This window comes from Hyla sarda, chromosome 12 (assembly GCF_029499605.1).
Source record: "Hyla sarda isolate aHylSar1 chromosome 12, aHylSar1.hap1, whole genome shotgun sequence".
Classification (NCBI taxonomy): Eukaryota; Metazoa; Chordata; class Amphibia; order Anura; family Hylidae; genus Hyla; species Hyla sarda.
In genome coordinates this window covers 50,735,248-50,749,448 of record NC_079200.1, presented here as the reverse complement: position 1 = coordinate 50,749,448, position 14,201 = coordinate 50,735,248, and the positions used below count along the sequence as shown (strand labels likewise).

General features: G+C 43.0%; 1 protein-coding gene across 2 annotated transcripts in view; it reads left to right on the top strand.

Moving 5' to 3' along the window:
• Nucleotides 1-13,752, top strand: part of OSER1 (oxidative stress responsive serine rich 1) — a 32,258-nt gene extending 18,506 nt beyond the window's left edge. For both annotated transcript variants that reach the window (XM_056547914.1, XM_056547913.1), the window contains 3 exons: nucleotides 4,676-4,799; nucleotides 5,419-5,532; nucleotides 12,372-13,752. In XM_056547914.1, the coding sequence (XP_056403889.1) occupies nucleotides 4,723-4,799; nucleotides 5,419-5,532; nucleotides 12,372-13,053 (873 nt within the window). In that variant the 5' untranslated portion in view covers nucleotides 4,676-4,722 and the 3' untranslated portion in view covers nucleotides 13,054-13,752. The remainder of the gene's footprint in view (nucleotides 1-4,675; nucleotides 4,800-5,418; nucleotides 5,533-12,371) is intronic.
• Nucleotides 13,753-14,201: the final 449 nt, after the last annotated feature.

The following is a 14,201-nucleotide window of genomic DNA, read 5'->3' as shown; positions in this document are numbered from 1 at the left end:
GTGCGGCCATGTCTGTTTTTTTTTTCTACCTGGATTGACATTCAACTATGTAACGATGAAAGTATTTCACACGATTAGTTCACTCACTCAGATCTAGGATGTTTTATCTTAATGTTCCCTTTATTTTTTTGAGCAGTGTATATTTTTAGTTTCCATTCCTTACCATTTTCAGGCTTTTTGCTTGCTGTCAGTGAATGGGAATCCGTATCAGAGCTCAAGGTTTTCTATAGTCTGTATGATACTGAGAGCCAAGCCCATTCTGCTGCCCACATTATTCTCCTGTTTTGTTAGTTGCTACAATGTGTCAGTCTGTAATTCAGCACTCAGAAGATAATCTAGAGTGGATACAGTTATAAATACTCAAATACTATAACCAAAAATGGATGTACAGTCGATATTGGATGAAAATAGTATTTAGTAACACACTTACAAACAATAAAGAATGTAATCAATCAATTTGTCCACACCCCGAAACGTGTTTGGCTTTACTTCTATGCCTTTTTTTGTTTTATTTTTATGCTTTTAAGTCTGATTACATAGAGCATTCAACTATACAGAGCTGCTAAAGACTACCATACAGCCTTATATCCGCACCTTGGACTGCTATCCATATATCTGCATGGGACTGCCATCCCTATTGCTAACCAGGAGCGAGGATTTACTGGAGTTGATTTACATTGCATCTTGCAACCCACTCTCACTGTATCTTAATGCTTCCACCAGCGCCTTGATCAATCCAGCTGCGGACTGTGCAGTAGACTCGTGACGCCAGACGCTAACTCCAATCCTGCTATTGCCGTGTACGCTCTGTGTTGAGCGCTATACTGGAGAGACCAGCCATGGTCCGCACTGAGGCTCGATTGGGGCCGGCAACATTCAGTGCAGGGAGCCACTTCAACTACAACGCAACTGAATCGGGACTTTTCAGTTATGTGCCATTAATGCAGATTTACCGTTGACATACATGTGATCATTTCTCCTCTGTTAGATCATTCTAGACTTTATTTTTACTTAGGATCGGCTATTTAAACTGACCTATTTACCTCCAGCATCTCCTTGAACTGCAGTGTCTAATTTTTACATCATTGGGATCTATTCATGTTTGGGTCATTTAATTTTCATTCTATATGTTACATCCTTTATTGATTTGTAATATTGGGTATTTGAATGCTTATGTGATCTACCACTAAATCTCCAGCAAGTCCAATATAAAAAAATTCTATGAAGTGCACATTATGTTAAAATGACACCTTATCTTTAGTCTGTAGGTCAATACGATTAAAACTATCCTACTTATATAGATTTTACTATTTTCAACACTTCTCACTCTTCGTGTCTGCATTAGTTTTTTCCTCCTAGTCTTAAAGGAGAACTCCAGAATAGAGGAAAAAAGAAATGGATACATACCTTCCTTCACTCCCCCGGTGCCTCCGGTAACCGCCTCTGGTTTCCACCGCGATCCTCTTCCTGGTTGCCGGTGGTTGGCGAGTCATACTGCATTCAGCCAATCACCGGCCGCAGTGAAGTTCCGACTTGGCCAGCGATAGGCTGAGCGTCAGTGTGACGTCACACTGCCGCTCAGCCTATTGCCGGCCGAGTCGGGACTTCGCAGCAGCCGGTGATTGGCTGAGTGCTGTATGACTCGCCGGCAACCAGGAAGAGGATCGCGGCGGAGACCATATTGGCTTACCAGAGGCACCGGGGGAGTGAAGGAAGGTATCTATTTTTTTATTATTTATTTATTTTTTATTTTTATTTTATTTTTTTACTGCCGGCAGTATGGAGGACAATTTTTCTATTCTGGCGTTCTCCTTTTAAAGGGTACCTTTCATCAAAAAACTTTTGACATATTATAGATTAATGTATGCAGAATAACTTTCTAATAGCATGTTATTAAAAAATATGCTTCTTTCTATTTAATTTTCAACTTTGAAAAATGACCACTAGGGGTCTCCCTACCAGTCCTTTTTTTTTTAATAGATTTCAGACTCATGCTGGAGTCATAAATCTCAAACTGAAGCCAGAACACAGACAAACTCAGCACTGCTCAACTGAAGCCAGAACACAGACAAACTCAGCACTGCTCAGACAGACCCCTAGTGGTCATTTTTTCAAAGTGGAAAATCAAATAGAAAGAAGCATATTTTTTAATAACATGCTATTGGAAAGTTATTCTGCATACATTAATCTATAATATATCAAAAGTTTTTTTGATGAAAGGTACCCTTTAAGAGTCATAACTCATTTTTCCATTCACAGACCCATAGGCAGGCTTGTTTATGAAACTTTTTTTTGGTAACTTTTTTTATTCCACTTTTTCTTGGATGTGATGTAACCAAAAACTAGCAATTTTGGACTTGTGTATTTTTTTCTTTCTACATTTACGCCATTCACCATACAGGATAATTTAACCTAGATTAAATATTGCCACACGTGGTGATACCTAATGTTTGTTTAACATTTTTTATTAGAAAAATGGGGGAAAAAGTGTAAATTATTTTTATTGGGTGTCGCGTATGCTTATCTGTGAGTACCAGGGCACAGTGATGTTCCATGTCCTCTAGGGGCTAAAAAAATAAAACTGCAATACCAAATGTTTTTTTTTTAATTTTTTTAATTTTTTTTTTAAATTTTAAAATGAGGGTGATTTAAATTTATTATTGAAAGTGGCTTATTCACATTTACTCTTTCTAAATCTTTTATTTTATTTATTTATTGAATAATTTAAAAAAATATAAAAATAGATATATATCAACTGTGCATTCAATTGAGAGCAAATGACACAGATTAGCAAAATTAAAGCATTACAAATAGAAAGCAAAGGAAGAAAAACTCAGGGCCATGGTAGGGATTAGGAGATGGGGAGGTGAGTGAGAGAAGAGGGGAGGCAGGAAGGGTAGAGTAGTCAGACCAGATACCTAAAGCAGTCTTTCCCAACCAGTGTGCCTCCAGCTGTTGCAAAACTACAATTCCCAGCATGCCCGGACAGCCTTCGGCTGTCCGGGCATGCTGGGAATTGTAGTTTTGCAACAGCTGGAGGCACACTGGTTGGGAAAGACTGACCTAAAGGATATCTCAAATGTGCAGATCAGTAAGATGGAAAGGTACGCCATGGGTTCCTCAATTTCAGGATTTAAGCAAGAGGCCGAAAGCCAGCTTGCAATTTCCTCCATCCTATACAATTGGTCAACTCTCAGTCCATTGGGCAGTAGTGGGGGCCTGGGGGTAGTATGCCATTCTAAAGACCATACTAGAGGATAGAGAATAGAACTGTCCCGAAAGAGCTCACCATAAGATCAACTCAGGTGTAAGATGGATCACTCGGCCCGTAATCTGCTTGATATCTTTCAGAGATGGCAAAACAAAAGCTATTAGGTGCACAGAACCACCATACGTGCAAAAGAGTGCCTCTATGGGAGGGACTTCTCCAACATGGGTTGCTGCTAAACAATTCTCAAATTTTTAAGTCCCATAGGAGACTATTATCTGCAATCTTTTCATTGCATTTCCTATTTAATCCTATGCCATAGGAGCATAGGAGGCTGCCTGTATACTTGGATTGCCAATTAGACTGCGATGAGATAGGTAGGGTCACCCACCCCAGAACCCACCGGCACCAGGAATTTTTAACTTTTAGGTCCTGCATTCCACTTTCATTGCAGGATCTAAATGGTTAATTCTTGGCATTAACACGATTGCCGCTGCCTGGCATTAGAGGTCAGTTAGAGAAGCCATTTCTCATTGTATATAAAGCGAGTTCTGCTCCTGCAGTCGCTTCAAAGACTGACATAAGTAACATTCATGAGGTAGAATTCTGTCATGTTATCTGGAAAACATGTACAGGAACTTTCCAGACAGCCTGGCGGATCTGGCCTCCATTCTGACTGTATCGTACAGATGACACCCACTGCTGAGGGTGCAGGCGCAGCACTTGTGCCTATGTCAGCTGCTGGATAGAACTACATCCATTTTTGGAATAGGTTAACTATTCATGTGAATATGTGGCTGACATAATAAAAGCTAGTCATAGTGCCAGCTTCATGGTGCGCCCATCACTAAGATCTTCCATCACTTTATTACAGGTGTGGTTGGACCAATTGATCCAATTAAAAGAGGATGCAGCATTTCTGTTTTCCCTGCACAGCAGAGCCAAAAGCTATGCATGCAATCCCACAGAGCAGGGTTTCCCACCCAGTGTGACTCCAGCTGTTGCAAAACTACAACTCCCAGCATTCTGGGAGTTGTAGTTTTGCAACAGCTGGAGGCACTGGTTGGGAAACACTGCCACAGAGTATGATACGGAGCTATGCAGGTTCTATAAGCTTGGATAGCAGCTCTTTGTATGACGCACTATTCATTCTGGGTTGTTTATGGGGCTGAATGGATTTATCGCTCCCTGACTGATAGTTTACAGATTGATTTGTACATGTCCCGGGTGACAGGCAGTCAATAAGGGAACACTTGTTTGTCGCTGCTTTAACCCAGTAGAGTTCACCTCATAAGACCTCCAGCATCGGTCACGTCCCAGGCCAGAACAGAGACCTCTTCATTACATGTCTCTGTAAATGGCGCAGGACAAAACGCTGTTTTTTTCATTTTATTTTTATTTTATAACAGATTCTATATGAAATAGAGATTCTTTTGTTTCACCGACCTTCCTCCTGTTGAATTCCAGATCTCTGCTGCAGTTATTGCTTTCACATTTGCCTGTGAGAGTCAGTGATGGAGTCAGAAGCCAAAGACGGCGACGAGGACAACCTTCAGAGCGCGTTTAAAAAGCTGCGGGTGGACGCTGAAGGGTAAGTCACTCTGCTGCCTAACAGCTTTTGTATGCACTGGGCACTTGGTGCATAACAATACGGCACTGCCACTAAATACAGTCCACAAGCTGCATTGAATCACAATAAGTAGATTTAGGATGGCTACTACTGCTTTCATAACATAACTGGTAGACAAGTGAATGTGTCCAGAGCAGTGTTTCTCAACCAGGGTGCCTCCAGGTGTTGCAAAACTACAACTCCCAGCATGCCTGGACAGCCAAAGGCTGTCCAGGTATGCTGGAAGTTGTAGTTTTGCAACATCTGGAGGCACCCTTGTTGGGAAACACTGGTCCAGAGTGACTTGTCATGGCTGGGTATAGCCACTACCAGTAGAGTAGCCATATGGTTATTCTCTAGTGAAGCTAATTTGTAATACATGGTCAGTGGCTGAACGTTTTATGTATATGTCTCCCATTGATGTTGCCATTGCTACAAATCAGAAGTCTCCAGCTTTTGCAGACTTACAGCTCCCAGAATTCATCCTTTGCTAGAAGTTGGATTTCTGCACTTGTGTGACTCTGGGCCTAATCTGTGATATTAATACGGAAAAAATCTGGAGTTGCAGACTTGGTTTAACCTGAGGTTTGTTATGTTTCAGGTGCACAGCGTCCTTGTGTGGAGCTGATGGCTCCAGTTCAAGATCATGTGGGAGAACGAGCCTTGAAGACACCAAACCAAAAGTGTTGGGTTCTCTAAAGGAAAGCTGGCATGGGTAAGATTTCACAGGAGCGGAGTGGCAGGTGGTTGTTTGCTGTTCACCTGCTGTTTTTAAAGGGGTATTCCAGGAAAAAAACTTTTATATATATATATATATATATATATATATATATATATATATATATATATTATATATTATATTATATTATATTAATATTATATTAATATTATATTAATATTATATTACCTGGCTCCAGAAAGTTAAACAGATTTGTAAATTACTTCTATTAAAAAATCTTAATCGTTTCAGTACTTATGAGTTTCTGAAGTTAAGGTTGTTCTTTTCTGTCTAAGTAATCTCTGATGACACCTGTCTCGGGAAACGCCCAGTTTAGAAGAAAATCCCCATAGCAAACCTCTTCTAAACTGCATGGTTCCCGAGACAGGTGTCATCAGAGATTACTTAGACAGAAAAGAACAACCTAAACTTCAGAAGCTCATAAGTACTGAAAGGATTAAGATTTTTTAATAGAAGTCATTTACAAATCTGTTTAACTTTCTGGAGCCAGTTGATATATATATATATATATATATAAAGAAAAGTTTTTCCTGGATAACCCCTTTAAAGCTGTCTGGCTCCTGTTATCAGGATTTTATCATTACGGTCCATATATACACATCCTGACTCGTCAACGCCCAGCCTAAACCCTTGGACCTAGAAAGCTGAATTTTTTCGCAGGTGTTCTTTTTAAGACGCAGATAAGAAAGGATTTTTCGAAATTCAACCCTTAAGGGGGTGAAAAAGGGGTTGAAAGTTTGTATGGAAGTCCGTCATTTTTGAAGCTAGAAGCTGTTTGTATGTATGTTCCAGCATCATGTCAAAACGGCTAAAGATATTAACATGAAACTTGGCACACGTTTTACTTATATGTCAACAACAAACATAGGCTAGGTGATTTAAAGGGGTACTCTGGCGCCAAGACATCTTATCCCCTATCCAAAGGATAGGAGGATAAGATGCCTGACCGCGGGGGTCCCGCCGCTGGTGTCCCCCGTGATCTTCCGCACCGCACCCCGTTAGAATCAGCCCCCAGAGCATGCTCGCTCCGGGGGCTGATTCTAACGGGGTGCGGCGTGGAAGATCACGGGGGTCCCCAGCGGCGGGACCCCCGCGGTCAGGCATCTTATCCCCTATCCTTTGGATAGGGGATAAGATGTCTTGGCGCCAGAGTACCCCTTTAACCCTTAACTACCCCCATTTGCCAGGGTCGAGCGTTTTGTTTAAAGTCCCATGCAAATCTATGGGAAATGTATGTTCCCATATAACTTCTGTACGGCTGGAGATATTTCAATACCTGGTACACATATGACAGGTCGGGATATGATGACAGGATAGGAGGTCGGGATAAGACAACAATATATGAGGACGGGATATGAAGTCAAAAGCTTCCTCCTTTGTTTGTTTTCCTCCCCAACAAGGATTAGGAAGGAAAAACTGGGCAACGCCAGGTACCATTTAACCTTCAACCATTTAACCTCTTAAGGACACAGACAATAACATTTTTGCACTTTTTGTTTTTCCTCCTCGCCTTCTAAGAGGCATAACTTTTATTTTTCCATTCACAGACTCATATGAAGGCTTGTGTTTGGCGCGATCAGTTGCACTTTGTAATGCTGCCTTTTTTTTTTTTTTTCTCCATAAAATGTATGACACAATAAAAAAAAAAATTAATGGGAAATTGATAAGAAAACCACAATCTTGCAACTTTTGGAGGGTTACAGTTAAAACGATAAATTTAGTATGTTTAAAATAACTCTATTCTGACCACCTTTAAAGGAGTACTCTTCCCCTAGACATTTTATTCCCTAACAAAGTATAGGGGATAAGATGTCTGATCTTGGGGGTCCAGCTACTGGGACCGCGGCGATCTCCAGGCCAGCACCCCGGAGTTCTGTACATTTATGTGCAGAACGCCGGCTTCGGGTGGCTGTGGTCGTGACGTTGCTTCATGCAATCTCCATTCATGTGTATGGAAGGAACGTGACGACTGTGGTCGCTCGTCACACCCCCTCCTATAGACATGAATGGAGGGTCCGTGATGTCACGACCACTGCCTCCCAGACCCAACTACTGCCTCCAGAACATAAATGTTTGAAAAGCCGGGAAGGTGTCCCAGCGGCCGGACGCCCAATGTTCAGTCATCTTATAAGATGTCTAGGGGTGGAGAACCCCTTTAACTTTATAATTTTTCCTTATATGGGGCTGTTTGAGGGCTCATTTTTTGAGCCGCGATCTCTAGTTTTTTATCAATACCACATTTGCTTATATGTGACTTTGTGATCACTTTTTTTTTTTTTTTTAATTTGTTTTCTGGAATGTGATGGGACTAAAAGCAATTTATTTTTTGTTTGGTAAAATGGGAAAAGAGGGGAATTTTTTATTGGGAGGGGATTATGTACACAGAACTAGTCTTTTGCCCCCTTAGGCCCAGAGTGACATTATAGAGGCATAGGAGGTCCATGTACCACCATGAGGTCCTCCATTAAGTGTCATAAATCTGATGGATTCTCCTCTAAAACACCTCTGTAATGGGGTATGCATCGTTGTATGGAGTCCAAAATTAAAGGGACACAGAGGTACAGTAAGGACCTAAGCATTACAACATGAATCTGAAATACAGTAGTCCCTCAAGTTACAATATTAATTGGTTCTGGGACGACCATTGTATGTTGAAACCATTGAATGTTGAGACCATAACTCTATGGGAACCTGGTAATTGGATCTGAAGCCACCAAAATGTCATCCAAAAATAGGAAAAAATTAGGATTAAAGAAAACTAAGTAGATAACTAATATAGATAAAGCAAATCCTTACATATAAAAGTAAGAAAGATCTGCTGGGAGCTGTAATCACTGTCTATTTCAGTGTTTCTCAACCGGAGTGCCTCCAGATGTTGCAAAACTACAACTCCCAGCATGCCTGGACAGCCGAAGGCTGTCCGAGCATGCTGGGAGTTGTAGTTTTGCAACAGTTGGAGGCACCCTCTTTGGGAAACACTGGTCTATGTAGATAGAGGACAGAAGCTTCTTCAGGGTCCTGTACAGTACACGCAATGTCCTTTAAAAAAAAAAAAAAAGGAAAATGGAGCCGCCCTCACCTGGTGTCCAAAGGAGCAGTTAACCCTGGTACAGGTAAAGAGTATTACAGAACATGGAATACCTCCCTGTACTGTAGGGGGCGCTACCAGACACCAGTCAGTGCATGCACTTTAGGAATACAGGGGTTTTACCAGTGAATGTCCATTCTGATTGGTCGGTTCTTCCAGCCATTGACATGTTTCGCAGATTCCATAGCATTGTATGTTGAGTCTGGTTTCAAGTTACAATGGTCCAAAAAAAGACCATTGTATGTTGAAACTATTGTAAGTTGAGGGATCACTGTATGACACGCATTTATACAGGACTTGGCCACCTAGGGTTCAACCTGGACTTTTATTCACCTAGATCCAAGCCACATTCAGATTGACTCTGTGTTGGCAAACAAGTAGATGAGCTTTTTGCAAGCATGTGTGTAAGTGTATAGAGAATAAGCGGTGTAATGTTTTACTATGATACACTCTTGTGTGACTGAGGACACAAATCTGCACACCGTGAGGCCAAAACAAATGTGGTGGTGTTACTGGCGCATAGTGTGAATAGCTGCAGATTGGTATTCTCCAGAGGTGACTTTGAATGAGCTCAGCTTACTATCACCTAAGTGTTATATTTTTTATTTTTGTTTAGCCCTTTCATCACCAAGGTAGTAGTTGTAACAATACGGAACTGCACAATTTCTTGGCAATTTCACGTTTGCCAGTCAGGGACTGAACCAGTTTCCATAATCACAGCTGATCACTAGGAAATTGAGATTTCTTTCACTGTTTTGATAGATACTCTGCTACATGCCCTAGTGTTGGGCTTTATGTACAGTCATGGCCGTAAATGTTGTCACCCCTGAAATTTTTCTAGAAAAATTATTTCTCACAGAAAAGGATTGCAGTAACACATGTTTTGCTGTACACATGTGTATTCCCTTTGTGTGTATTGGAACTAAACCAAAAAAGGGAGGAAAAAAGCAAATTGGACATAATGTCACACCAAACTCCAAAAATGGGCTGGACAAAATTATTGGCACCCTTAACTTAATATTTTTTTTTTTTCACACCCTTTGGAAAAAATAACTGAAATCAGTGGCTTCCTATAACCATCAATAAGCTTCTTACACCTCTCATCCGGAATGTTGGACCACTCTTCCTTTGCAAACTGCTCCAGGTCTCTCTTATTGGAAGGCGTCTTTTCCCAACAGCAATTTTAAGATCTGTCCACAGGTGTTCAATGGGATTTAGATCTGGACTCATTGCTGCCACTTCAGAACTCTCCAGCGCTTTGTTGCCATCCATTTCTGGGTGCTTTTTGACATACATTTGAGGTCATTGTCCTGCTGGAAAACCCAAGATCTCGGATGCAATCCCAGCTTTCTGTCACTAGGCTGTACAGTGCGACCCAAAATCTTTTGGTAATCCTCAGATTTCATGATGCCTTGTACACATTCAAGGCACCCAGTGCCAGAGGCAGCAAAACAACCCCAAAACATCATTGAACCTCCACCATATTTCACTGTAGGTACTCTGTTCTTTTCTTTGTAGGCCTCATTCCGTTTTCGGTAAACAGTAGAATGATGTCTTTACCAAAAAGCTCTATCTTGGTCTCATCTGTCCACAAGATGTTTTCCCAGAAGGATTTTGGCTTACTCAAGTTCATTTTGGCAAAATGTAGTCTTGCTTTTTTATGTGTCTGTGTCAGCAGTGGGGTCCTCCTGGGTCTCCTGCCATAGCGTTTCATTTCATTTAAATGTCGATGGATAGTTCACGCTGACACTGATGCTCCCTGAGCCTGCAGGACAGCTTGAATATCTTTGGAACTTGTTTGGAACTTGTTTGGGGCTGGTTATCCACCATCCGGACTATCCTGCGTTGACACCTTTCATCAATTTTTCTCTTCCATCCACGCCCAGTGAGATTAGCTACAGTGCCATGGGTTGCAAACTTCTTGATAATGTTGCGCACTGTGGACAAAGGGAAATCTAGATCTCTGGAGATGGATTTGTAACCTTGAGATTGTTGATATTTTTCCACAATTTTGGTTCTCAAGTCCCCAGTTCTCTTCTCCTCTTTCTGTTGTCCATGCTTAGTGTGGCACACACAGACACACAATGCTAAGACTAAGTGAATGTCTCTCCTTTTTAATCTGCTTTCAGGTGTGATTTTTATATTGCCCACACCTGTTACTTGCCCCAGGTGAGTTTAAAGGAGCATCACATGCTTGAAACAATCTTATTTTTCCACAATTTTGAAAGTGTGCTAATAACTTTGTCCAGCCCATTTTTGGAGTTTGGTGACATTCTGTCCAATTTGCTTTTTTTCCTCCCTTTTTTGGTTTAGTTCCAATACAAACAAAGGGAATAAACGTGTGTATAACAAAACATGTGATACTGCAATCCTTTTCTGTGAGAAATACTTCATGTTCTAGAAAAATTTCCGGGGTGCCAACATTTACGGCCATGATTGTATATCTGTTTTCAGGAAATGTGAAGCTCTTTATTAGGGATCGACCGATTATCGGTATGGCCGATATTATGGGCCTATAATCACGATTTTGGGCATTATCGGTATCGGCAATTACCTTGCCGATAAGCCGATAATGCCCCGCCCCCACCGCACTGCGACCGAAATCCCCCCCGACCCGCCGCACCGCGACCGCCCCCCCCGACCCACCGCACTGCGTCGCACCCCCCACCGTAGTGCTGGGCGGTGTATCGGTATGAACCGGATACCGTTTTTTTTTTTTTCCTCCCACTGTATGGATTTTTGCCATCCATCCTTCCTTCCTGTAGTATTCGGCGGCATACCGGGTGGAGGGTGAACCGGTCCAGGCTGTCCTTCTCCGGGGATCCTCTTCTCCAATCCGGGCAGGCTCCGGCCTAGTACGCTGCATAGACGCCACTACACCGTAACGTCAGGTGCGTCGCTGCACAGCGGCGTCTATGCAGCATTACTAGGCCGGAGCCTGCCCGGATTGGAGAAGAGGATCCCCGGAGAAGGACAGCCCGGACCGGTTCACCCTCCACCCGGAATGCCGCCGGACACTACAGTAAGGATGGATGGCCCGGACCACCCTCCCCGGACAGTCCCTGCAGCAACTGGGAAAAGGTGAGTCAGGGTTCTGGGATGGACAGGGGTCTGTATAATATACTATACCTACAGTAGGCCCTCCAGCTGTTGCAAAACTACAACTCCCAGCATGCCTGCTGTCCGGGCATGCTGGGAGTAGTAGTTTTGCAACAGCTGGAGGCACCCCTAGGCGCAGTGGGGGGAGCGGTGGCGGTAATAGGTCTCAGGACCCCCGGACAGGCAGGGGGAGAGAAGCGGGTGGTGGCGGCCTATGGCACCGCAAAAGCCACTGCAGTGCATTGATTTAAAGCACCCGCTTTAAATCAATGATCTGCAGCGGTGTCGCAGGGGGATAAATAGGCGATAACCTATACCGGAAAATCGGTATAAGTTATCTGCTATCGGCCCTAACCTCCACGATTATCGGTATCGGCCCTAAAAAAACGATATCGGTCGATCCCTACTCTTTATTAAATAAATTAGGCTACAATTGCTATAAAGATCTATTATGATGCAGTGTTTCCCAACCAGGGTGCCTCCAGCTGTTGCAAAACTACAGCCTTCGGCTGTCTGGACATGCTGGGAGTTGTGGTTTGCAACAGCTGGAGGCACCCTGGTTGGGAAACGGTGATTTAGAGTAATTTATATGTAGTACATCTGTTCATGTATAACCTTTTGTGTGCAGATCATCAAGAAAAACCACAAGAGGAGCCGGAAGAACACCACGAAGACGGCGTTCAAAATCCCCAGTCCTTCACCCTCCAAAATTTACACACTGCAGCACAAAGACCACGTGCAGCTCCCAACTAAAGCACAAGAGCCTTTGTGACCCCGTGGAAGGAGGGGCCGCCGGCAGCCGTCCAGCTGTCAGTGATCCTTCCAGCACTACCATCAGTGGCTACAAGAGATTTGGCCTAGAGCCTTCAGGAGCGTCTACACCAGAGACTACATCCCAACTGGGCAAGACAGATTCTTCCATTCTTCTGGAGCCCAGCAAAAACACAAAGACCAGCCTCCCTTCAGATTTCCACTCAGTATCTAAACTTGGCACGGCTCCGAAATGTACTTGCAAAAGTAGCAGCGATTGTCAGTGCGACAACTGGCAAAACATGGAAGTGTATTCCTTTTCTGGCTTGCGGGACATGCTTACAGAATGTGAGAAGACGGTGAAGGAGGACTACTCTCAGTCTTTACAACACAGAACTCAAACTGCAGCCAACGGCTCCTCTGGATCGCCTCGCTCTTGTTCTGAACAGGCCAGAGCATCGGTAGATGACGTAACCATAGAAGACCTTGCCGGATACATGGAATACTACCTGTATATTCCAAAGAAGATGTCGCACATGGCAGAAATGATGTACACCTGACATTGGGCATGGGTGAAAAGTAACCGCATGTCAGTCATCCCTAAAGTGATCTTTTTCTGACCCCCGGAAGTTTCACTTGTCACCATTTTGTGTACAATAATTTTTGCCATTGCGTTGTGTTCTGATGAAGTCTGAGGCCCCCCAAAAATATTACCAGCGGTCATGCTACTAAGTAAAAAAAATATATATAAATCCTAGATCTAAAAATATATAGATCCTAAAAAAAAAGCCATCTTGGTGTCATTGGTAGCCATACCTATAAGTCATTGGCCATTGGTAGCCGTACCTATATGTCACTAGCTGATCTTGTATTTGCATGAATGGCGGCTGTCTCCATATATTGTTTAACGCGAAGGGGGGGAGGGGAGAGGTGAGAGGTATTTCCCGCACTGATTCCGAAATTCTTCAAATAGAATTGGGAGGGTGGGGTTGCATCTGATGGAATAATTTTCACGCAGTATCATTGGAAATCCTTCTGTTCATTGCAGTGTTACATGAATGTTGGTCACGCTAGGTAAACATTTTGTGTGTTTAACAATAGAGGAAGTAGACTCTGGATTGTGAAGTGAGAACAGCTTCTATTTAAAGTAAGGTAGAGCGTTGCAGTGATCGTTCTGGCCAGTGTATCGATATGTTCTTGAGCTTGAAGCTTAGGCACAGTAGTTAAATGTTGGCTAATAAACATTCAATGAAATGATATCGGCAAATTATATGGTGTCATTTGTTCTTTGGTTTAAGAATGTTTCCTCTTCCTCAGTTAAAGGGGTACTCCATCCCTTAGAACAGTGTTTCCCAACCATGGTGCCTCCAGCTGTTGCAAAACTACAACTCCCAGCATGCCCGGACAGCCAAAGGCTGTCCGGGCATGCTGGGAGTTGTAGTTTCGCAACAGCTAGAGGCACCCTGATTGGGAAACACTGACTTAGAAACAAGTGTCTGTGGGGGGGGGGCTCTGACTGCTGGGACCCTTTGTTATCTCCAAAACGGATCCCCGACTCTCACTGTGTTTTGGGCCTGCCGACCCCACTTCTCCATGCACAGGGAAAGCCTGGGCGGTTGGACCCCCCCCCTTGCCTAGTTTTTAAGTGTTGGAGTACTGCTTTAACCCCTTAACATCTGATGATGCATATGTATGTCATGAGCAGGTG